Source organism: Cnephaeus nilssonii, assembly GCF_951640355.1.
Source record: "Cnephaeus nilssonii genome assembly, chromosome: 10".
Taxonomy (NCBI): domain Eukaryota; kingdom Metazoa; phylum Chordata; class Mammalia; order Chiroptera; family Vespertilionidae; genus Cnephaeus; species Cnephaeus nilssonii.
This window is the reverse complement of record NC_137081.1, coordinates 935,352-956,056: the sequence shown is the minus strand read 5'-3', so window position 1 is coordinate 956,056 and position 20,705 is coordinate 935,352. Positions and strand designations below refer to the sequence as shown.

Sequence of the window (20,705 nt, the reverse complement as noted above, 5' to 3'; positions counted from 1 at the left end):
TAAAGCCCAAAGACAAGATAGATCCAGAGCCCCGGAAGCAAGAGCAGGCTGATGCGTCTCAGAGGGACGGGATGGGGACGAGGGCAGGGGAGGGATCAACCAAAGACCTTGTATGCATCTGTGCGTCACCATGAACACAGGCAGTAGGGTGGGGAAGGCCTGGGGCGGGGACGGGGCGGGGGTGGGCTGGAGGGGGTCAATGGGAGAAAAAAGGCAACATCTGTACTTCTTTCAACAATAAAGATAAATTCAAAACAAAACAAAACAAAATGCAAATAGTTTAAAAAATGTCTCCATGAACACCTCCCAGACCCTGTGGTTCCAGACCCTCTCGTGGGACGCCGGGCTGAATCACAGGCGACGGTTTTGTAATAAAACCGGGAAACAACACGCAGCCCAGTAACACTGCGCTTCATCTTCTGCTGGAGAGACGGGGAAGCTTCCTGAAACAGGCGCCTTGGGCGGCCTGGGCCGCCAGCAGGGAGCGCACAGGGTCTCTGCATGTCAGCTCCTTTGGGGGGTCGTGGGGAGCTGCCTGTGCTGCTCCATCGCTTCCTACGGGAGCGGCGCAGCTCTGACAGCTCCTAGGACCCTTTCCAAGGCGGCCTGGCGGAAGGCGGCCCGCCAGGCTCAAGGGTGAGAGTGGGAGGCGACCCATCGGCACGGCGGCTTTTGTGCCTCTCTCCCATTGCCTAGTCTTCCCCACGGCCGCCCTTCTCAGAGCGGATTTCCGCACGTGTACTGGCTGGGTCTGCTCACCACCAGGCGACCACCACCACCACCTCTCCAAAAGGCGACCACCACCACCACCTCTGCGCCTCGACGGCTCGGACTCAGTGATGGCCGCTGAGCACCAGGACCTGACCCTGGAGGAGCGGCCGGAGGGAGGGTGCTTCCTCAGGCTCACGGCCCAGTCCCATCCGTCCCATCCGTCTCATCCGGAGACCCGTCTGAGGCCCTTAACTTAGGTCTGGCTGCAGCCTTTGGTACTAATGGGCCCTGGAAGGAGGCGGGGGCACCCATCACACATGCCCAAGTCGCTGTCATCGAGGGCGGAATTTCCTTTGGTGTCAGAGCTTCAGTTTCTACGCCGCAACTCGTACTTTCTACTTGTTTTTTTTTTTTTAACCTTTTTGATTTTTATTTGAAGTTACAATGTCTTCAAATATTAAGTTAAAAGCAAAAATGGAAAAGAATAAGGCTTGAAGAGGATATAAGTAGACTGGATTGATAAAAAATAAGGCCAGACACAGAATAAATAAAACACTAAAAGAATTCAAACAAAATATTTAAAGGGCATACTAATTTTTTTTTTTTTTAATCTTCACCTGAGGATATGCTTTCATTGATTTTAGAGAGAAAGATGAGGGAGGGAGGGGTGAGGAGAGAGAGAGAGACAAAGAGAAAGAGAGAGAGAGAGAGGAAACATTGACTGGTTGCCTTCTGTCCGTGTCCCGCCCACCCACAACCTAGCCATGTGCCCTGCCGGGGACTCGAACCTGCGTCCTGTTCGTGTACAGGACGACCCTCAACGAGCTGAGCCACCGGCCACGGCAAAGTCAAGGTCATCTTGTATTGGTTCTACAGATTGTTGGTAAATGATTCCCCCAAAGTATCACTTCCCCTTTAAAAAAACGTCCCAAGGCACTCTACCACGTGTTATGTGAGGGTATTGGGTCTCGCCAACATTACCACGTGGTTTGTGGAAAACAGGGCACAGCAGTTCTGCATGAATCCCACGTAGGCTGACTGTGTGCTGCGCCGCTCACTGATGGAAACATACTGTGTCTGCACGTCTGTGTTTGTGAAGTCTCGCCCAGACGTGCAGCGAGGCTGAAAGCCGTCCTCCCCTCCTGCCCGCGGAATTACAGACATTAATTGGCAGCACTCGGAATCACAGGCGTTATTTCACAAGACCTTAAAGGCAGGGCCTTCGAATCTATATTTCTGAATGCATGTTTTATGGAATAATCCTGGGCATAAAGCGGAAGATAAAATATATTTATTAAGTGACTCAACAGGCCCTAGCCGGTTCGGTTCTGTGGATAGAGCGTCGGCCTGCGCACTGAAAGGTCCCGGGTTCGATTCCGGTCAAGGGCGTGGACCTCGGTTGCGGGCTCTGGTCAGGGCTCCTGTGGGAGGCAACCAATTGATGTGTCTCTCTCACATCGATGTTTCTCTCTCTCTGTCTCTCCCCCTCCCTTCCACTCTCTCTAAAAACCAATGGAAAAATATCCTCAGGTGAGGATTAACAACAACAAAGAAGAAAAACAATGACTGAACAGTTGATTTGGGTAATTTCGTTTTTAAGAAGAGGATTCACGGTTGCCTGAGAGAAGAATGCTTTAGAATTCAGTGTTAAATGATGTATGGTATTATTATGAATTGACCAAATTACTAATTGAATAACTTCATTCTCATTGGAATATAAACGTTTTACTCTATAATCACATCTTTTTCTCTGGAGCGTCCTGTCCCAACCTCACTGGCTGATTTTGTTAAAGGAAATGCAATTTAGTAAAACAGAATTTTCTCAGATGCTTCAATTTCTAGCACCAGCTCCTACCAGGACCATTTTAGATCCGAAAGAGATACCACGTTCCTTAAAATTCCTGAGCCAGCGCTGGGCTGGCGGCGATGACAGCGGGTCCTCTTTTCTGTTTGGTTCACCTTTTTGGATCTTTTAAACAAGGTCCTTAGATTTTAGGGGCGAACATGCTAAAATCACAAAGTACCATGTTAACTGATTTTGAAAAATTGCTCCCCCCCCCCACTGGGGATGGAGCCCACAACCAAGGTGCATGCCCTTGACCAGAATCAAACTCGGGACCCTTCAGTCCGCAGGCCGACGCTCTATCCACTGAGCCAAACCGGCCAGGGCTCTTGATCGCTGTATCAGCTATCCATCTTGTTAAATTTTCTCTTTACTTTTTATTATTTTTACAAATGGAGCCTTGCTATTTTCATGTTAAAATATTTACATAAGGTTTTAATAACTTTACTGACCCATGATTTGTTGATGGCATTTTGTCCACAAAGATATTGTGTCTGCAAAGGGGTATCTGTCAGTCACAGGGGTCATTTTACGCATATCTAGTATTTTATACCAAGTTACTATTTACTTCTCTGTGGTGCTTTAGCCACATTTGGGTCTTGCTGCCTGGGAGGTCTCTTATAAAAGGATGACATGCTATCTGCAGGTGCGAGAACTGGTTTCTTCTGTGTGGTACAAATACTCCGATTTGAACATCCAAATGCACATGAATAGTGAACCAATTAGTTTGATAGACTCCAGCTCCAGCGTCATCTCCATCTGTTAACTATTTTGCTACAAACCCCTCTAAAAACTTAAGAGAAAGAATTTCAGGTCCACTTCCTGTGGTACCTGGGGCTGAGGGGGCCCCACGGCCACGTCCCGTCTCTTCCTCTCGTGGCTCCAGGTGATAGCAGGGTCACCCTCCTCACACCGCGGGGCCCCCAGAGACGCTCCCTGCAGCCTCCCCCGGGCTCCTTCTCCTTCCTCCTCCTCTCCTGTAAACGTCATCTCAGCACACGAGGTTATGCTCCAAAAATCATTTTATTTTCTATGGGAATGAGGGTAGAGGTCTCGGTAGGAAAGGGTCAGCGCTCGGCCTGGGGCGGCGTGGCGGCGGCCTTGGCCGCGCTGGTGCTGGTGCGGGAGAACACCTTGGACAGCGCCGACGTGACGCGGGCCAGCATCCCGGAGCCCTGCTTGGACACGCTGGGCCGGGGCGCTTCTGTGGACAAAGCAGAGAGCAACGTGGCCTTTCTTAGGCCGTTCATGCCGCCGCCACACGGCAGCGTGGGTTAGAATATGGACATCGGCATTGATCGCACACGGTGTGGGCGGAAAGGTCATTCTCAGATGGTTTTTCTGGGAGGAAACAGGAAGGATGAGGTCTCCATCTCGGACACTGACCAGTGACGAGGCCCAGTGCCCTGCTGCGCTCCCACGAGCAGAGTGGCCACGGTGCGCTCGGGTCCAGCTCCCGGACTCTTCCTGGCAGCCTTCCCCCTCCTGAACCCGCCGGGTGCAAAGAGAACTCCCCCAAAGCCTGGTGAGCTGAGCTCCCCGGGAAACGAGCTTTCAGCCGTGTGCAGTGAGGGTGTCTGATTCATAGCGGTCCTGGGAGAGCAGACGTGCATGAAGCCCGCCGGCATGGCTCAGGGGGTGAGCACCAATCTGTGAACCAGGAGGTCAGGGTTCGATTCCCAGACAGGGCCCATGCCCGGGTTCCGGGCTCCATCCCCACTGTGGGGCGTGCAGGAGGCAGCTGATCCATGATTCTCTCTCATCATTGATGTCTCTCTCTCTCTCTCCCTTTCCCTTCCTCTCTGAAATAAAAAAAAAAAAAATTTGGGAAAAAAAGTGAGTTCCATTCTAGTTAGATTATGATGTCAGCAAATAAATTTAGCTCTAAAAGCCCCTCAGCCCTCTTTTTTTGGGTACATTTTTATAGGGCTAATCCACAGGAAGAATAACCTCTCAAAAAATTGTTAAATCCTAGTGTCATGGGTTCTGGCTCAGATAGAAACTCTGGTATGATATACCCTTATTTTGTGGCGCATGGTAAAGATCAATTCATTGAATGCCAGGTTCTTCATCAAAATCACTAAGAAAATGTAATAGCAGTTCAGACGAGACAAGCGAACTGGCTCATTTGAACACCTGAGGGATGGATGTAGGATCAGATTCCCAGAAGTAGTTCAAGCTCACAGAAAACACACACACACCAAACCCAAACCTGGGGCTCATATGCATATATGCACAGCCCACGGACACAGGCACAGGCTGGCGAAGGCCTGGGAGGGGCCGGTGTGGGTGGGTGGTGGTCAGTGGGGGAGAAATGGGACACCTGGAATACTTTCAACTACAAAGAGAAATTAAAAAAAGTATCAACCTTAGATTTGATAACTAAACTACTTATCAAAGCAGTAAACCAAGCCCTCTTTGGAATACTTTCTAATGGAAGTTAAAAAATAAATCTCACCTTCTGATACTTTAGCAGGCGTGTCCGGGGCACAGTCCTTGGTCTCACTGAAAGCAAAGGGAAAGGAGCGTTTCATGGTCATGGTCTGCCCATCCAACGGGCGGAGGGGTTACTCTGCAGAAGGACCCATGGCAGCCGTTCTTCCTGTGGACATGAGCTCGACACACCGCACCCCTGCGTTTCCCAACGGATAGCTGTGATTTCTAAATGGACTTTCCTCCCCGCTTTACAAACGATGGTTACGTCCACACCACACGCCGTGGAGCACTTTAACCCGCTGTGGGGACGGCTCCGTGCTTGCACCTTCCCATGGCTGGGCAGCCGTCACACCATCCTCTCCAGGACGTTTTCATCTTCCCCACCTGGCACCCCGCCCCCTGGAGCTGACACCCCGCTTTCCTCTCCCCTGGAGCCACTCTTCTACTTCCCGCCTCCTGTTTGACCACGAAGTACCTCACAGACGCGGAATCACGTGGTGCCTGTCCTTTGGTGACGGACTCAGCAGTGTCTTCAGGGTCACACGTGTTGTAGCGTGCCCCAGAATCGCCTCCCTGTTACAGGCTGAGCCAGAGTCTCGTGGCTGTGTGTGTGCCACCTTTTACCCGTCCCCCCGGGGGATGGGGGTCCCGTGGGGAGGGGAGGCCTTTGCAGGCACCCACCGGGGGAGCCCCGGGAGGAAGGCGGCCTGAGGGAAGGCCTGGGCTGAGCAGTGGCACCATCGCATCCTACCAGGCCCGTTCTCCCGACGGCCCTTCCCCTCGGCCCTCCTGCTGCTCTGCGGCCGCGTACCTGGCAGGCAAGCCCAGGTCCTCCTGGTTGTAGGACGACGTGCTCATGATCCTGTGTATGAGGTGATGGATCGGCTCGGTCGGCTCCGGCTCTTCTTTCTGAAAAGGCGGAGACCCAGGCGTGAGGCACTCACATGCACAGCGCGAGGAAGCGTGGGAGGAACCCTATCATCCTGATTCGGATGTCTCTTTCCAACATGACCCTTTGGCATTGGCTCAGTGAAGAGGGCCTGTGTTTTAATATAGGAGTTTGAATGGATTTTAAAGATAAACCTTGCACAGTGTTTGAAGAATATTAGCTTTCCATTTCTGCACTTCACTGGTATTTTAATCAGATTTTACTGACTTAAAAAATAAAAGGAATAGATATAATCCCGGTCAACTCAGAAGCTCACCGGGTCAGTCGTTATGAGTGCACTCTGATTTACTTGTGGGGAAGTCATATGTGGATTTCATGGCCACATCTTTTATGAAAATACCTTTATTCTGAGGTTGGTTAGAATCTCCAAAAAGGCTATTATGACTGGGAACATTACTTACAATATATTTTGACTTTTGCTAATGTTATACAACAACATTTCTTTAAAAATATTATTATGTAAGTTTTATGTAGACAACATTATAGTTCAACATGTGTAGACACTAAAAAGTGATCACTCCCAAAAGCCTAGTTCCTCTCCATCACCATGCCATTGACCCCTTTGACCCCGTCACCTGTCCTACCCTGTTAACCTCTGGTCACCACCTATCTGTTCTTGGCATCTATTAGGTTTCTTTATTTGCTTTTAAATTTTCACATGAGTGAAATAACATATTATTTATCTTCCTCTTTCTGACTTATTTCATTTCACATTACACTTTTAAGGTCCATCCATTTTGTCAAAAATGGCAAGATTTCATTATTTTTTATTATTGAATAGTATTCCATGTATATGTAACCACAACGTATCTCTCCATTCATTGTCGGACACTTGAGTTGCTTCTATATCATGACTACTGTAAACAGTGCTGCCTGAATATAGGGGTGCATATGTCTTTTCAAATTAGTGTTTTCATATTCATGTAAATATCCAGAAGTAGAATAATAGCTGGATTATGTGGTAGTTCTATTCTTAATATTTTGAGGACCCTCCATACAGTTTTCCATGTGGCTGCATCAACTTACAGTCCTACCAACAGTATACAAGGGTTATAGTTTCTCCATGTTCTCCCCAACATTTATTATTTCTCATATTTTTATAATAGCCATTCTACAGGTGTGTAGTTTAGATTTGCAATTCCCTCATAAATAGTGATGTTGAACATCTTTTCATGTACCTATTGGCCATCTGTATGTCTTCTTTTGAAAAAATGTCTATTCCGAATCTCTGTCCATTTTCAGTTGGGTTTATTTTTTATTGTTGCATGATTCCTTTATATAGTTTTGAATATTAACCCCTTGTTGGGTGTATGATTTGCAAATATCTTCTCCCATTCAGTGGGTTGTCTTCTTTTTTTATTGATTTCAGAGAGGCAGGGAGAGGGAGAGGGAGAGATAGAAGCATCAATGATGAGAGAGAATCATTGATCGGCTGCCTCCTGCACACCTCCTACTGGGGATTGAGCCCACAACCCGGGCATGTGCCCTGACCGAGAATCGAACCATGACCTCCTGGTTCATAGGTCGATTCTCAACCACTGAGCCATGCTGGCTGGGCTGTCTTTTTGTTTTAATGATGGTTCCCTTCACTGTACAGAAAAGTGTTTTGTTTTGTTGTAGTCCCTTTTGTTTATTTTCCTTTTTTATTTTGTTTCCCTTGCATTTGTAGTCAGATCCACAAAAACATCAAGGCTGATGCCAAGGAGGTTGCAAGGAATTTTGTTGTTTCAGGTCTTCATTCAGCTGTCTGGGCTTCCTGGACCTGCATGTCTATATCCTTTCCCAAATTAGGGATGTTTTGAGCCATTATTTCCTCAAGTAATTTTCAATTCAAACCTAGGTAATCTGAATGTGTGTGGAGCTTTTATTTTCTTCCTACTGGCCCCTCCTCTGGTTATATCCTACCTGCATCCGGCTTCTCTACATAGAATCTTCAGTGGTTGTTTATTAGCTAACATACAGGAAAGGCTGGAGTCCATTAAGTAATAGGTATAAATAATTAGCTTTCATTTCTCCCACATGGTTTCCATTGTATGTCCTCTCAGCGCTTCTAACTAACCCAGGTCTCTGTCTGCGACCTGCGCTCCTTCGGTTGAGTGTTATGGCTTCGCCTGTTAATCATTTCTCTTATCCTGTGAACATTACCAGGCTCAGAGACGGTGGGCACCACTTTTGTGTTCTTCTCTGCCTAACGAAGGTGTGTTTTGGACAGAATTTCTGAAGCTCTCTACCTTTTCCGTACCTGTCTGGTCACGGGCAGTGCTGCTCCTCACTCACCTCGCACTGTGGCTCATTCCCCCAGAAGGAGTTGGTGATGGCCATGATGGAGGAGCTGGTGGACCGGTCCAGCTCGGCGGCAGGCCACTTCCCGTCCCTCCCCGCGGGCCCTCCGGGAGGCTTCCGGGTCTCCTCTAAGCTTTCCGTGTCGGCGTCCATGGCTTTGTCATCAAATAGCTGTTCACAGCTTTCTTCTCTTATGTCCTCTCTCAGAACAAACTCATAGTCGTCGGACATCAGCTCCTCGCCCTTGTAATTTTCCGGCTCATCTTCAATATCATGAACTACTAATCGGATGAGAAGATCTTGTTTGCTTCGAACATCTTTCAAAAGCTCCACCTTGGTGATATCAGGCTTTCTTATATTCTGGAAAGAATTTCGGCCAACAGCCTGCAATTGAAGTGACAATGAATATTAAAAACAAGTGCCTCCGTCCCTTTTCCCTATGGTTCTATGGTTCTATGGTCCCAGAGCCATGCCAATATGATTTATAGTTTCAATTTAAATACTGCTCCCTTCCCTGCCACTCACTTGTATGTTAGCAATATTTTAAGAAGAATCAAATGGAAATTATGAGAAATACTTAGTGTCTGTCATCATCTCTTTTACACTCGGAGATCATATTAATCTCCCACAACTTACTTCAAAGTATAGAAGGTCTGTAACAGGTCCTTTTTTCTTAAACTTGATATTTTGTTACAGCATAATTTACTTTTTATCTACTTCTAAAGTTTTGTAACAGAAGTATCCATGATAATCTATTTTTTCAAAAATTCTAGATAAGGAACCATAGAGTAACCTTTCTTTCTCCAATAAAAACCTGGTTATTATCCAGTTTTGATTTTTAAAAGATTAATACTAAAATTGTGAATGTTTTTGATTTTGATCCTTATCCTTCTGCTCCTGGTTCTTTGGACACATATTTTTCAAAAGCATGTTTAGAACATACATCTTCATTCTTTTCTCGCCTCCCTCATCAAATCTCACTTTCTATTCTCCATGTCAAAAGACAGTTCAAAGACACGGATGATTAAATAAGAGAGTTTCCCCACTTTTGTAGCCTTTGATGATGCCGCACAGCCTCTAAACTGCCTTAATAATCGTCGACCTCAACATGCCTTTGCAACGTGGTAAGTCCGTTTTCAGAAAGTAGTGTCCTAAAAGAATATATAACAACATATAGAAACTGCCTTCTTAAGGAAATTAAAACAATCCATTTTGATTTTCTGTGTTAGTGGAGGGAACCGGTGATCTAGAAAATCCGGAGTCATTCTATTTGGCTGTGGTATTTGTTACTGTGTGTGGTTTTAATAACGTGTGTGCCTCGTGTGCTGAGAATTGGTCACCTCAAAGCAGAAAGTAAAGCCCGGAGGTGGAGCCGACAGTCGCCTGGGTCTCTGATCTAATTCACTGTCTTCTGTCTTTACTTCCTCTGTGCGGAGAGAGACTGCATCGGTACCCAGATTGGTGCAGGTCCCATGTCTTAGCAGAGCTCTCTATGTCTGCTTCTTTACTTGTAAGTTTTATGTTTAGGATGGCTTTTCTTCCCCTTAGAGGACAGAGGACGGGGTAATTGCTTGGGTTAAGTAGTCTCTTCCTGCTTCCTTTGGTCTATAAAGACTTAAGCAAAGAGAGCTGGTAACTAAGGGTAATATTTGTGACAGAACATTCTACCGATAATTAAAAACTGATTTTAGTAGTGTTACTCCACCGTCTGTTCACACGCTTTTGCTCCCGAGAGAGTACCTGTGAATAAATGAAGACTACCAAGTCGCATGCTAGTGCGATGCTGAGAACCCATGTGGAGCAGGAATGTTTTGAGCCAGAAAGGATTGGTCCAAAAAGTTTCGAACAAAGGAGATGAAATTAGTGTCTCAGCCCATGATAAACTCAGTTATCTGGGTATGAAAACAGAAAGCCCTCCGTAACATATTTACCAAACCGGAGACTGAGTCCGGTGGGCTGCAGGGCAGGGCTGGGAAAGTTCACCTCCAGTTTGTGCTCCAGGGAGCATGGTCCTATACGTTTTTTTTTCTCATTTTCCAGGCCACGGGTTATATACCTGGACACGTAGTCATCCTGTGAACAAGCACCATTAGAACAGGGGCTTCGATAAAGAAGACGAGTGTGCAGTGGATCGGTGTCACTCCACTGTCCAGACAACCCCGTCCTCAGTGGCGTAGTTTCCTTGTAACAGGACATTATTTTGGCATTTTAAAGTCCCAGGTAGTTTAATGTATGTGGGGCCCGAGTGTGAGCGGCAGGGCAGAGCTAGATCTATCGAAAGAGGACACAGGGTCGTAAACATGGCAGCATCCGGGCTGCTGGGTCCAGGAAAAGGGGACGAGAGGGAAGAGCTGTGTACTTCTTTGCAGTGTAGAAGAAACTGAAAAAGGCTAATATAACGAAGGTCAAATAGTAAGAAACAAGTACAATCCAAGAGTTTGTCGTGTAATGTTTTTTGTCATGTTGCTAAAAGCCAGAAGGTTACTACTGCGGTAGAGCGTTAAGCCTGAGCAATCAAAGCTATTTAGATAGTTTTTGAACCTTCATGTGTCCTGATAGTCTAGCTGTCCCTTTGAGACGCCTTTCGACATCCATGGTAAGATCTACAGGAACCCATGAGATTGTGTTTCTTCTGAATCTTCAAATGAAGATTATAACCGTATTCAGCCTGCTTGTACTGTGAAGGGTATGTCCCTGTATTCCCATTCTATTTAAAAACAAAACAAAACAAGTTTAAACGGATTGTCTTAGGAACACTAGCCTGAGACAGTGAGAGGGAACCACCGATGTGGCACGTCCCAGTAAGTCAGACGACTGCAGGGCTGAACCAATTCCCCTGCTGGGCTGGGCCACAGCAGCGACAGCAGAAAGCATCCCAAATACCTATCGACGGGGAGAGTCACAGAGCTCCCTCGTCTCACTCTTCACCTGTCGCCCTGTGGTTGTGTTTACACTTACCTCTAAGGGTTTCATGTCCAGTCGCCCCGTCTTGTTCAACGAGGTGCGTCTTTCTTTCTTTATCTTTTCCTCATTCGATGTGTCTGGTGTGGAGTAACTTCTCCCCTGGATCGATGCTCTCCTCACTTCTGCGATGCTGTGTCCGGTGTTTCTTAAACACTCCATCTGAAGCTTCTCCAGAGGTTGAGTTTTTACCGAAATGACTGCTAAGTGTTGTGAGAGAATGCCGGGATCTATTTTGATGGGCTTGTTCCCAATGTGGGGAACAATTTTAATTTGAGTTTCCTCTCCAGATGTATTTTGATCTGGAACGTCATTCTTTGTGTCAGGGTTCATTTTGACAGCATGTTCTTGCGCCTTCTGAACAATTCTGTTCACATCTAGATCTCCAAAGTGATCCGCATTGGGATTCTTGGAGCAATCGGTGTCTGTATCTAAGGAAACGCTGGAAACGCCATGGATGATTAAATCAGCCACCTTTTTAGGGAAGACTCTGTTGGTGCCTTTGATGTCGTAGTAAAGGTCCTTATAGGTCCCGGACTGGATCAGCACATTGCTGTAGATAGAGTCGATAACCTGAGAGATCATTTCGACACTTTTCGGATGTAAAACCTGCCCTTCAGGGTCGGCGGCAACGAGGCTAATGTTACTTTTGGAAATCTCGGCGGTCACAGATTTGGTCAGCTGAGACGCGATTTTATTTAACTCAGGCTTCGACAAGTTCTTGGCGTCTTTGCTGGAGGCACTTGGCAACTTCACTAACTTGGCCAAGAACAAAGCCAATGCTTCCTCTAAACACGTGGCATCCAACATGGAACCTTTTTTGGAGGAAGACTTGTCCTGGGACTTAAATTCATCCACAATTTTGACCACCTTTTCCATAATTTTGACCGCTTCCAGAACCAGTTCTGAGCTCGATACTTCTTCCTCTCCTTGCGGTTGAAATTTAGAATTGGAAATTTCCTTCACCATTAAGAAGCCTATGATGTCGGAGAGGACATTGTTCTTCCCCATCAAGTCTTTGAAGATGGACGTGTGGGAGCCAGAGTGCCTTAACACCCGGGTGTAGACAGAATTCACGACCTTTTTAATCGTTTCATTGTCAGCTAACGGCACAGGAGCCAGTGCCTTGGCTGGTGGTATGAGTTTGATCTTACTTTTCGAGATAAAGTCTTGCAGGGAAGTTAATATTTTGGACATGATGTTTTGCATTTCAGTTTCTAGAGATTTGTTTCTTTTCTTGTCCACCTTGGGAAACACAGATAAAAGCTTGGATAGAAACTGGACGGCGATTTCTTCTATGATGTTGTAAGGCAGCCTGTGGGCCGGCATGGGCGGAGGCTGGGGCGTGTCCGTGTTGCGGATGACGTCCTTGAGGATGTTCTCAATGATGCTGTCCACCTCCGCGCACTGACACGGAGTCAGCTCTCCGGAAAAATAGCTCTGCAGCTGGTTCCCGGACACTTCTCGGAGCACGAGCTCCACGATGGTCTCCGAGAGGATTCGGCAGCCGCTGGCCACACACCTCCGTATCGTCTCCTGCGATCCGAACTGGGACAGGAGGTTCTCATAAATAGAAAGGGCCACTAGTTGGATGACCTCGTCGTCGTTGGGGTGTAAGGACTCCACGTACTGAATGGTCATGTCTTCGTCTTTGGAGATCTCTGCCATGACGGTGCCCAGCAACTTCATCTGGAGGAAATCCAGTTCTGTGAGCCACCCGCCCTCCGAGGTTTCTGCTTTGGTTTTGGGTACGATTGAGAAAATCTTATGTAAAAGAGCAGAAATCACGTTCTGTAAGAATTCGTGAGGCAGCAGGATGGTGTACGGCGAGGACGTCTGACACTCTTTACTGGCCATCTGAACCGCCTTTCTGACCTTTTTGACAACATCCTTACATTCCAGAGGCAGACATGCCGCCGCTGGCACCTCATCGCTGGGCTCCAAGTTCAGCTGATGTTGAAAAACTTGGTTGATCACCGCGCTGGTCAGTCTTTTTGCTAAATTTCCCCCGTTGCTCTTTATATTCCGACGGAGGGAGTCTTGAGACCTATGTTCCTTCAAAATATTGCACACAGAAGAGTGAACAACTTTGTTAACCAACAATTTATCGATGGCCGGGATTTTTTCTAGGAAAGACATCTTATCGAGAGGGATTTTTTTCACCACTTTATGCATTTGTGACATTTTCCCTCCCGTGGCTTTCTTAGTGGGAGGTGAGGCTCCGTCTGCTGTTGGCTCTTTCTGCTCGGGAGGCCCTTTAGCAACGGATGGCCCTTTACCTCCAGGCGGGGTTAGCGGGCTTTCCTTTTCTGGCCTAAAGACCTTAATCTGCGCCTTGGACAGCTCCTTTAGCAGCGAATCAATGAGCTGCATGGCTGTGTCGTAGAGGTCGGCTTGATGTTGGCCGTCACTGACATTTTGGCCTCTATCAGCTGTTTGTGCTTCTGGTGAGGCACAAAGGACCAACTTGTTAACCATCTCGATGATCACATCCTCTAGAAGTTTCGCAGGGAAAATTCCAGGCTTACTTTTCGGAGGGTACTGAGCGCTGTCTGGTTTCCTGGGTTCATTTTTAATCTCCTCCACTTCCACTTTCTCTTTTCCTCCCCCTTGTTTTTTCTCTTTCTCCCTCACTCTCTCGTTATCCTTTTCTTCTTCCTTCTCCGGGGTAGGGAGATCTTTGTTAACCGAGAGGGACAAGTCCTTGATTGAAACAGACTGGGCAAAATCCTTGTGGACCTTATCACTTGGGGGCTGTTGGGAATGTGAACATTCTGATTCTGGAGCAAAGTATGTTTCTAAGATATTGTCATAAATATTTTCAGTGATATTTTGAACACGTTCATAGTCTGCACATTGTTTGCTTACATCGACGAGAGGGGGACTGCCTTTTCTGTGCACGGAGCTCGGCTTTGGAGTGACCGTGTCCTCCGTGGTGGTCGCTGCGTCTGCCACTTTGGGTATCAGCGGCAACGGACAGAGCTCGTAATCTTTTTTCAATATGCTTCCTCTTGTCTGGTCAACCTTTTGTTTGTTTGTGTCCAAATTCGGTCCAACCATTTCCTCCTTCCGCTCTGTCGCACCAGCAGCTTCTGGAGTCTGTGTGCACGCCTCGGTACGTTGCTTCTCTTCATCTGTTGACACCGATTTGCTTTTCTTCTCCGGTTCATCATTCTTCTGTGCTCCCTTCAGCTCTGACTTCGGACTGTCTTTACTTTTCACACTGGTGGTTGGAGAGGTAACTGTTGGTACATTCTCAGTGTGATTTTTAATTGAAACTGTCATTTTATTTTCATTCTCTTTCTTTTTAGTTGCCGCGCCTGCCGCTGACCCTGACAACAGGTTAACCAGGCTACATTTCATTGTTTTCGTCAGAGAGGCGACTTTCCGGTCTTGGAGCTCGCCTTTCTTAACGGACGTCTCCTCACTTTGGAGACTTTTCTTTCTGTTTGCTGTGCCTCTGTCTAGTTCCAAAGTTCCCGGCACCTGTTTCCGGTCTGAGGTGGGAGAAGTGTATTTATAGGATTGCACTGAAAAAGTAAGTTGGTTTCCTTTGAGGCCTGTGCTACTCGGTGCAGCGGTTTTCTGTGGTAGGTGTTGAACCCTTTGGGTGATGGGATCTGGATTTAGAAATGAAAAGAAGGTGGAAGACCAGTCTCCTGTGAACAGGGGTTGAATTTTGAAGGCAGAGATTGCCTTTTGGGCTAATCCAGCAATCGTTTCTATTAGCATGTGACCTTTGTCATCCTTCTGAATGTCATCCGAGTCGTACTTCCCTATGAACTGATCGTACACAAAGTTGGATATCTTATCCACTGTCTCTTTATCAACTGGTGGGAAAGCAAAGACTTCTTCAGCATTCGGTAGAACTTTAATTTCACTTTTCCTGAATTCTCCTACCAGAGAGTTTGCAAATTTTACAGCCAACCCCACAAGGTCTGGCTCTGGCATCCCTTTTTTCTTAGGATCTTCAGTAATACTTAGAAGGGAATAAAATTTGCGAACAAGGTCAACCACTACGTCTTCCAAAAATGTGGCTGAGTAGAGAGAAGTCTGAGTCTTCTCTTTCCCAGGTTTGGTGAGTGCAGAGCCCCCGTCACCCTGGAAAAATGGCCTCAGATGATGGTCCATAATTTCCTTCATAATGAAACCTGCGACTTTACTGAGGAACGAGCCTGCTTTTTTGTCTGCGTCTCTTTGCACTTCAGCTTGAAATTCAGATTTTTTCACGATATTGTTACATATCGAGTCAACCAAGTTCTCAATCACGTCTAGTTGGGTACTCTCTGCATTCTCTTCTGCCCTGGCGAGACGGATTTCATGTTCCGTAATTTCTTTGATAATGTCATCCGTCAGTTTTGAAGCTGCAGCCACAAACTCATCATCGGGTGCAACGCCTTCCTCTTTGAGCTCACTCTCCCTGTGGCTGGAAGGGAAGATGCACCCTATGAGCTTGAAAACGATGTTTTCCAACAGCGCGCGCGGCAGCACTGTCACGCACGGGGTGGCGGGGCTGGCCTTGGTGATGACAGTCAGCACGTTTCTGATGATGTTATCGGTTTGAAGGGAAGAACAGGAAGAGGACACCAATTCTCCCGACACTAACGATTGCACCTGCTGATCATAAATTTCTTCCAATAGTAAATGATAAATTTTCCTGCCAAAAGAAGTCGTGTCACTTTGCATAACCTTGTAGACTTGAATCAGAGATTTGTATTCACCCAATATCTTTTCATAAATCAGGTTGGCTGTTTTTTGAACCATTTCTTTGTATCTTGCCGAAGAACACATATCATCGTCGGAATAATTCGAAACCACAATCTCCGACGTGGTGAACTCCAGAACAATTGACTTTACTAATGTCGTAACGATGTCAGTAATTTTGCCTTTCACTGTATCTGGCTGCTCAGCCGCCAGGACGTTGTGTGAGAACGCGTACAGGAGTTTACACAACAGCTCGGCGATGACCTCCTCCAGAAAGGCCGCCGAGTTCACGACGAGAGCCAACGTTCCTTGCTGAGCGCCGGCTGCTTTCTGTTTATTGTCAAGATCAACCACAGCCGAGAGGCGTGTTTTGTCTCCAGGTAAAAATGACTGGAGATGATGGTTAAAAATTTCCTTTATGATAAAACTCGCTATTTTCGAAACAGGCATCTTACTTATCCCTTTCTTATCCTTTGTGAGAGACTGGTAGAGCTTTGAATGTGAAAGGTCGGCGTAGATGGAATCCACCATGGACTGGATGTCTTTCTCGGACATCATGCTCTGTTTCTCACTGCCATGCTTGACGATGCAGATTGCATGTTTGGAAATGATTGACATAATTTCGTGTATAAGTTTTATGACAGAATCACTTAACTCCGACTTGGAAGTGCCCCCGCCTTCTGCGCTGGAGGCCAGCGGGCCCACCTGCGAGACCAGCTGGGTGACGACCTTTTCCAGGTGGGTGTGCGATAGCATGGTGGTGTAGATCGTCGACGCCTGTCTTTGGAACCGTGATTTAGTGATGTAACACTGGACTTTCTTTATCAAAACATCGACGTTCAGTGTGGTGTACGACTTAAAACGGAGCTTTCCTACCAGCTTTGGGTGAATTTGGAAATCAAACGTGTGGGCCAGGATGCTTTTAGTCACCCTGGCTGCCAGGGTCTTTGTGTCATTTAGAAAATTGTAATCGGGCAGGATGTCCATTTCATATTCTTGCAACACTTTGCTGAACACCATGTCCACGATGCTTTGGAGGACGTCGCTCTCCACCGGAGGCAAGCAGCACTGCTCCTCGGCATCCTCCAGGAGGCGCACCTGGGCTCTTGAGAACTCTTCTGCTATCAGATGTATCAGCTTCCCAGCTTTGTCCAAAAGCTCGTCTTCCGAGTCCTTTGCTGGTTTTGTTTGCACAATGCCCAACACCCTGTGGAATATTTTCCTTAAAACCCCAAAGATCACCTCTTCCAGAAACGCTGCCGAGTAGATGTTGGCAGGAGGCCATGGCCTGCGCTCGCCATCAGGGTGTGTGTCTGCGGGGGAAGGCAGTGCCTTCCTGTCCACAAACGGCTGCAGGTGCTGTTGACAAATATGTTTGATGATGAAACCTGCTATTCTGTCGACGAGAGCATCGTTGCTGCCTTTGATATTTTGTTCAACCGACTCCTGAGATTCGGAATTTTGTAAAATATTTTCAAAGACGGAGTCCACCAGGTGCTGGACATCATCTTCTGAATAAACAAACTTGGTTTCGTCATCATCTTTTGAGAATTGGATGTCATGTTGAGAAATTTTCATCCTAATGTCACTGATTATATTGGAAGCGATCTCATTGAAATTCACTCTTGACCTATCTTTTAGAGTTTCTGTGTTTGGAACGAAGTCGGATGCAGAAGAAAAGATCCTAGATAATAGTACCCTGATCATGTCTTCTAAAAACGTGTACGGCAGCAAGGTGTTATACGGAGATAAGCTCGGGCTCGGCGCAGCGGGTTTGCTGATGTTACTGATGATGTCCCGGATGACGTTCTGAGCTGTGGAAATAGAACAGGAAGAGGACAAGTCGCCAGAGAACAGCGGGTGAAGGAGGTAATCGGAAATGGTTGCGACAGTTAAGTTGGTGACGTTTTCCACAAACGTCTCGCTGCCTTCAGACTCTGTGTCCACCTCGGGGTCCAGCCCGTGCTGCTGTAACACGTTTTTGTAAACGGAGGAGACGAGCTCATCCACGATGTCTGTGCCCACAGAGGGGCCGGCGCCCTCCTTGCCGCCACAGAGCATGTGAGTTGTGGCTTTGTCAAAGTGGGTGCTTATCGAGGTCACTATTTTTTGTGTCATGTTTTCCAGCTCAGTGTCAGTGTTCTGCTTGGAGCTGAAAATCTTTGATAAAAGTCTGGCCACGATTTCCCCTATGAACGTGTCAGGGTAAGCGCCCGAGGGTGAGGGCCTCGTGGGTCTGTGCGACTCCGTGACCTCACGGAGGACCCGTTTCACCATGTTCGATATTGCGTCCAGTGGGGTATTTGGACGGGGCAAGCCTTCCTCACACAAAAATGGCTGAAGATGGTTCTCAATAATCTCTTGGATAATAAAACTGGCTATTCGGTCCACCATACCTGGGCTTCGGCTCACTAGACTGTTCTGGATTGCGACAAGGGAGTCAGACATTTGCATAAGGTTATGATACACAGAATCCACCATCTTCTGGGTGTTTTTCCCTGCGCATAGTTCTGGGTTGTCACAAATAGTGAACCAAATTTTGTGTTTGGAAATGGCTGATAGGACCTTATTTATGATACAGTTAGACATTTCACTAAAATCTGAACTCATGAACTCTTTTCTTCCCAGAGAGGAAGCCTTACTGGGCGGAGCAGTGAGTTGAGCTAGAAGCCTCCTGATGATATCCTCCAAAAAGGAGTGCGACACCCTGGTGCTGTAGCCTCCCGAAGAGCTGGATCTGGAAGCAAATTCTCTCAGGGACCCTTGTAGCTTCTGCAGGATGATTTCCGCCTCAAGAGGGCAGGAGGAGTTAGGGCTGAGCTTTTCCCGGAAGCAAGGTGGGAGTTGGTAGTCTAAGATCTCTAACAGGATGCCATTGGTTATTTGTCCTGCTAGTGAGGTGTTGTCATGTGCCCGATTCACACCGCAGGTCACTTTCAATTGATATTTCTGGAGAACATCAGGGTAAACCGAGTCAACAACCCTACGCACCAGTGCCTTTTGGACCGGCGGGAAGGACAGCCTCTCCTCCACGTTCCGCAGAACGGCGACCTGCGCGCGGTTAAACTCCCTCACCACGTTGTTGACAAGCAGTGTGTTCATCTCATTGAGCCGGGCCTCGGTGATGCTTTCATTTTTGCCCCACAGGGAAGTGGAGAGATTGAAAAACAGTTCTGAAATGATTTCCTCCAAAAATGTGGCCGAATAAACACCTGTACTCCTGCTCCCCTGATGTAGCTTGTTATGGATGGCTGTTTCCTGCCTTCTACGAGGTGACACAGAAGAGGCACTTACTGAGCACTTCCTGCCAAACGGTGATTGTGTTTTGGAGCGGACCACGCTGGAGAGATTTAGGGATCCGGTCAGAGCATGACCGTCACAACTGGTGAAGCTGGCAGAACCTTTACCTTGTCCGAATCCTGCTAATCCTGGCCTTTTTGCTTTTATAAAACCCAACTGTCTTTCCTGTGTTCTACCCTTTAAATGCTTGCTTGCACCAGGTGGGCTGTGAGGGAGCTGAATATTTGGACATAGTTTGTCCATCAGGGACTTAACCAAGCTGTGGGAAATGAGGGTGAGCATAGAGTCTGATGACAATACATCTGGATCCATTTCTGCCAGATTTTCCAAAAGATCTGACGTATCATCTCCTTGGAACTGTTCACAGCCCATTGCCCCCTTACAGTCACCAAAGTCCTCGTCTTCTACACCTTGAAGCATTTTTAAAAGTTGACATTCTTCGGCAGATATTCCATCAGAAGGAGGGTCATGATCAAGAAATACAGTGTTGGTGCATTTTTCCAAAAGCGTTCTGATAAGTTTCTCACACACGACGTTGAGAAGGAAAATGGATTTGGGGGTGAGCCCTACGTTACTACTCGAGGATGATAAAGATTTCCTGGCCTTTTCGTAAGAATCCATGGGCTCACCTCGGCGTTCATCTGGTAAAAATAAATCTAAAACAATATTGAAGACCTTATTGACGACTTCTTTGGATTCACGAGTTTTCAGACTACTGACGATACTGTCTAACTTGTATGCCAGGTAATTCAATTTATCTTTTTGAATGAGATGTTCATTTTGGTGAGTAGATGATTCCCAGTTTCTGCAGCTTATCTGTCTTTTCATGGTGCTTGTTTTGTTGCACATGGACACACTATTGCTTCTGAGCATGGACACTGGTTTACTTCCTCCGTTGCTTTCAAGGTGATGAGTTACTCCTATCACTTTGGACAGGACGTGAATCACTCCTATTAAGAGATCCTGGAAGAGATGGTCAAAGTCAGAGGCAGTGACTCCTGGGCAATAAATGTACTTTGCTTTTGAAGAAAACATTTGCTGTGCAATGTCAGGCTCTATAATGTTACTGTTGAAAAGGATTTTAGTAATGATTTCAGAAATATTTAAAGCAAGTTCTCCAATAGAAATCGACCTGTTTTCAAATACTTGAGAATCAATGGAAATAATCTTGTTACATCCTGAATTTTGGCTTTCCCATGCCTTCTCCCTTTCTCTGCCACCTTGGATGCCATCAGAAATGCTCGAAATTAAATGGCAAATGACAGACTCGGTGAGATGTTCGCAAAGTTGGTAAAGCGAAGAATCATTGTATATGCTTCTTAGACGCTGTTCTGACTCGTACGTTTTCTTTGACAGCCCAGAAACAATCGACATCATCTCACTGGGCACTTCAAAAAGAAAATATAATTTGTAGCATGCATTAAGAGAAGTATGGAAAATTCAACATATCGGTAACTATTTACCTATGAATTTTACCTTGGGAACACTTCACTAAAGAAAAATTTAGTCAAGAAAGAA

At 46.7% G+C, this 20,705-nt stretch overlaps 1 protein-coding gene across 1 annotated transcript in view; it reads right to left on the bottom strand.

Moving 5' to 3' along the window:
• Positions 1-3,621: 3,621 nt before the first annotated feature.
• The window catches only part of FSIP2 (fibrous sheath interacting protein 2), a gene marked incomplete at both ends in the record, with an annotated part of 46,597 nt that continues 29,513 nt past the window's right edge, over positions 3,622-20,705 (bottom strand). Inside the window, 5 exons of the mRNA XM_079783086.1 lie at positions 3,622-3,758; positions 5,013-5,059; positions 5,742-5,899; positions 8,217-8,606; positions 11,181-20,575. Coding sequence (XP_079639212.1) covers positions 3,622-3,758; positions 5,013-5,059; positions 5,742-5,899; positions 8,217-8,606; positions 11,181-20,575 — 10,127 coding nt within the window. The remainder of the gene's footprint in view (positions 3,759-5,012; positions 5,060-5,741; positions 5,900-8,216; positions 8,607-11,180; positions 20,576-20,705) is intronic.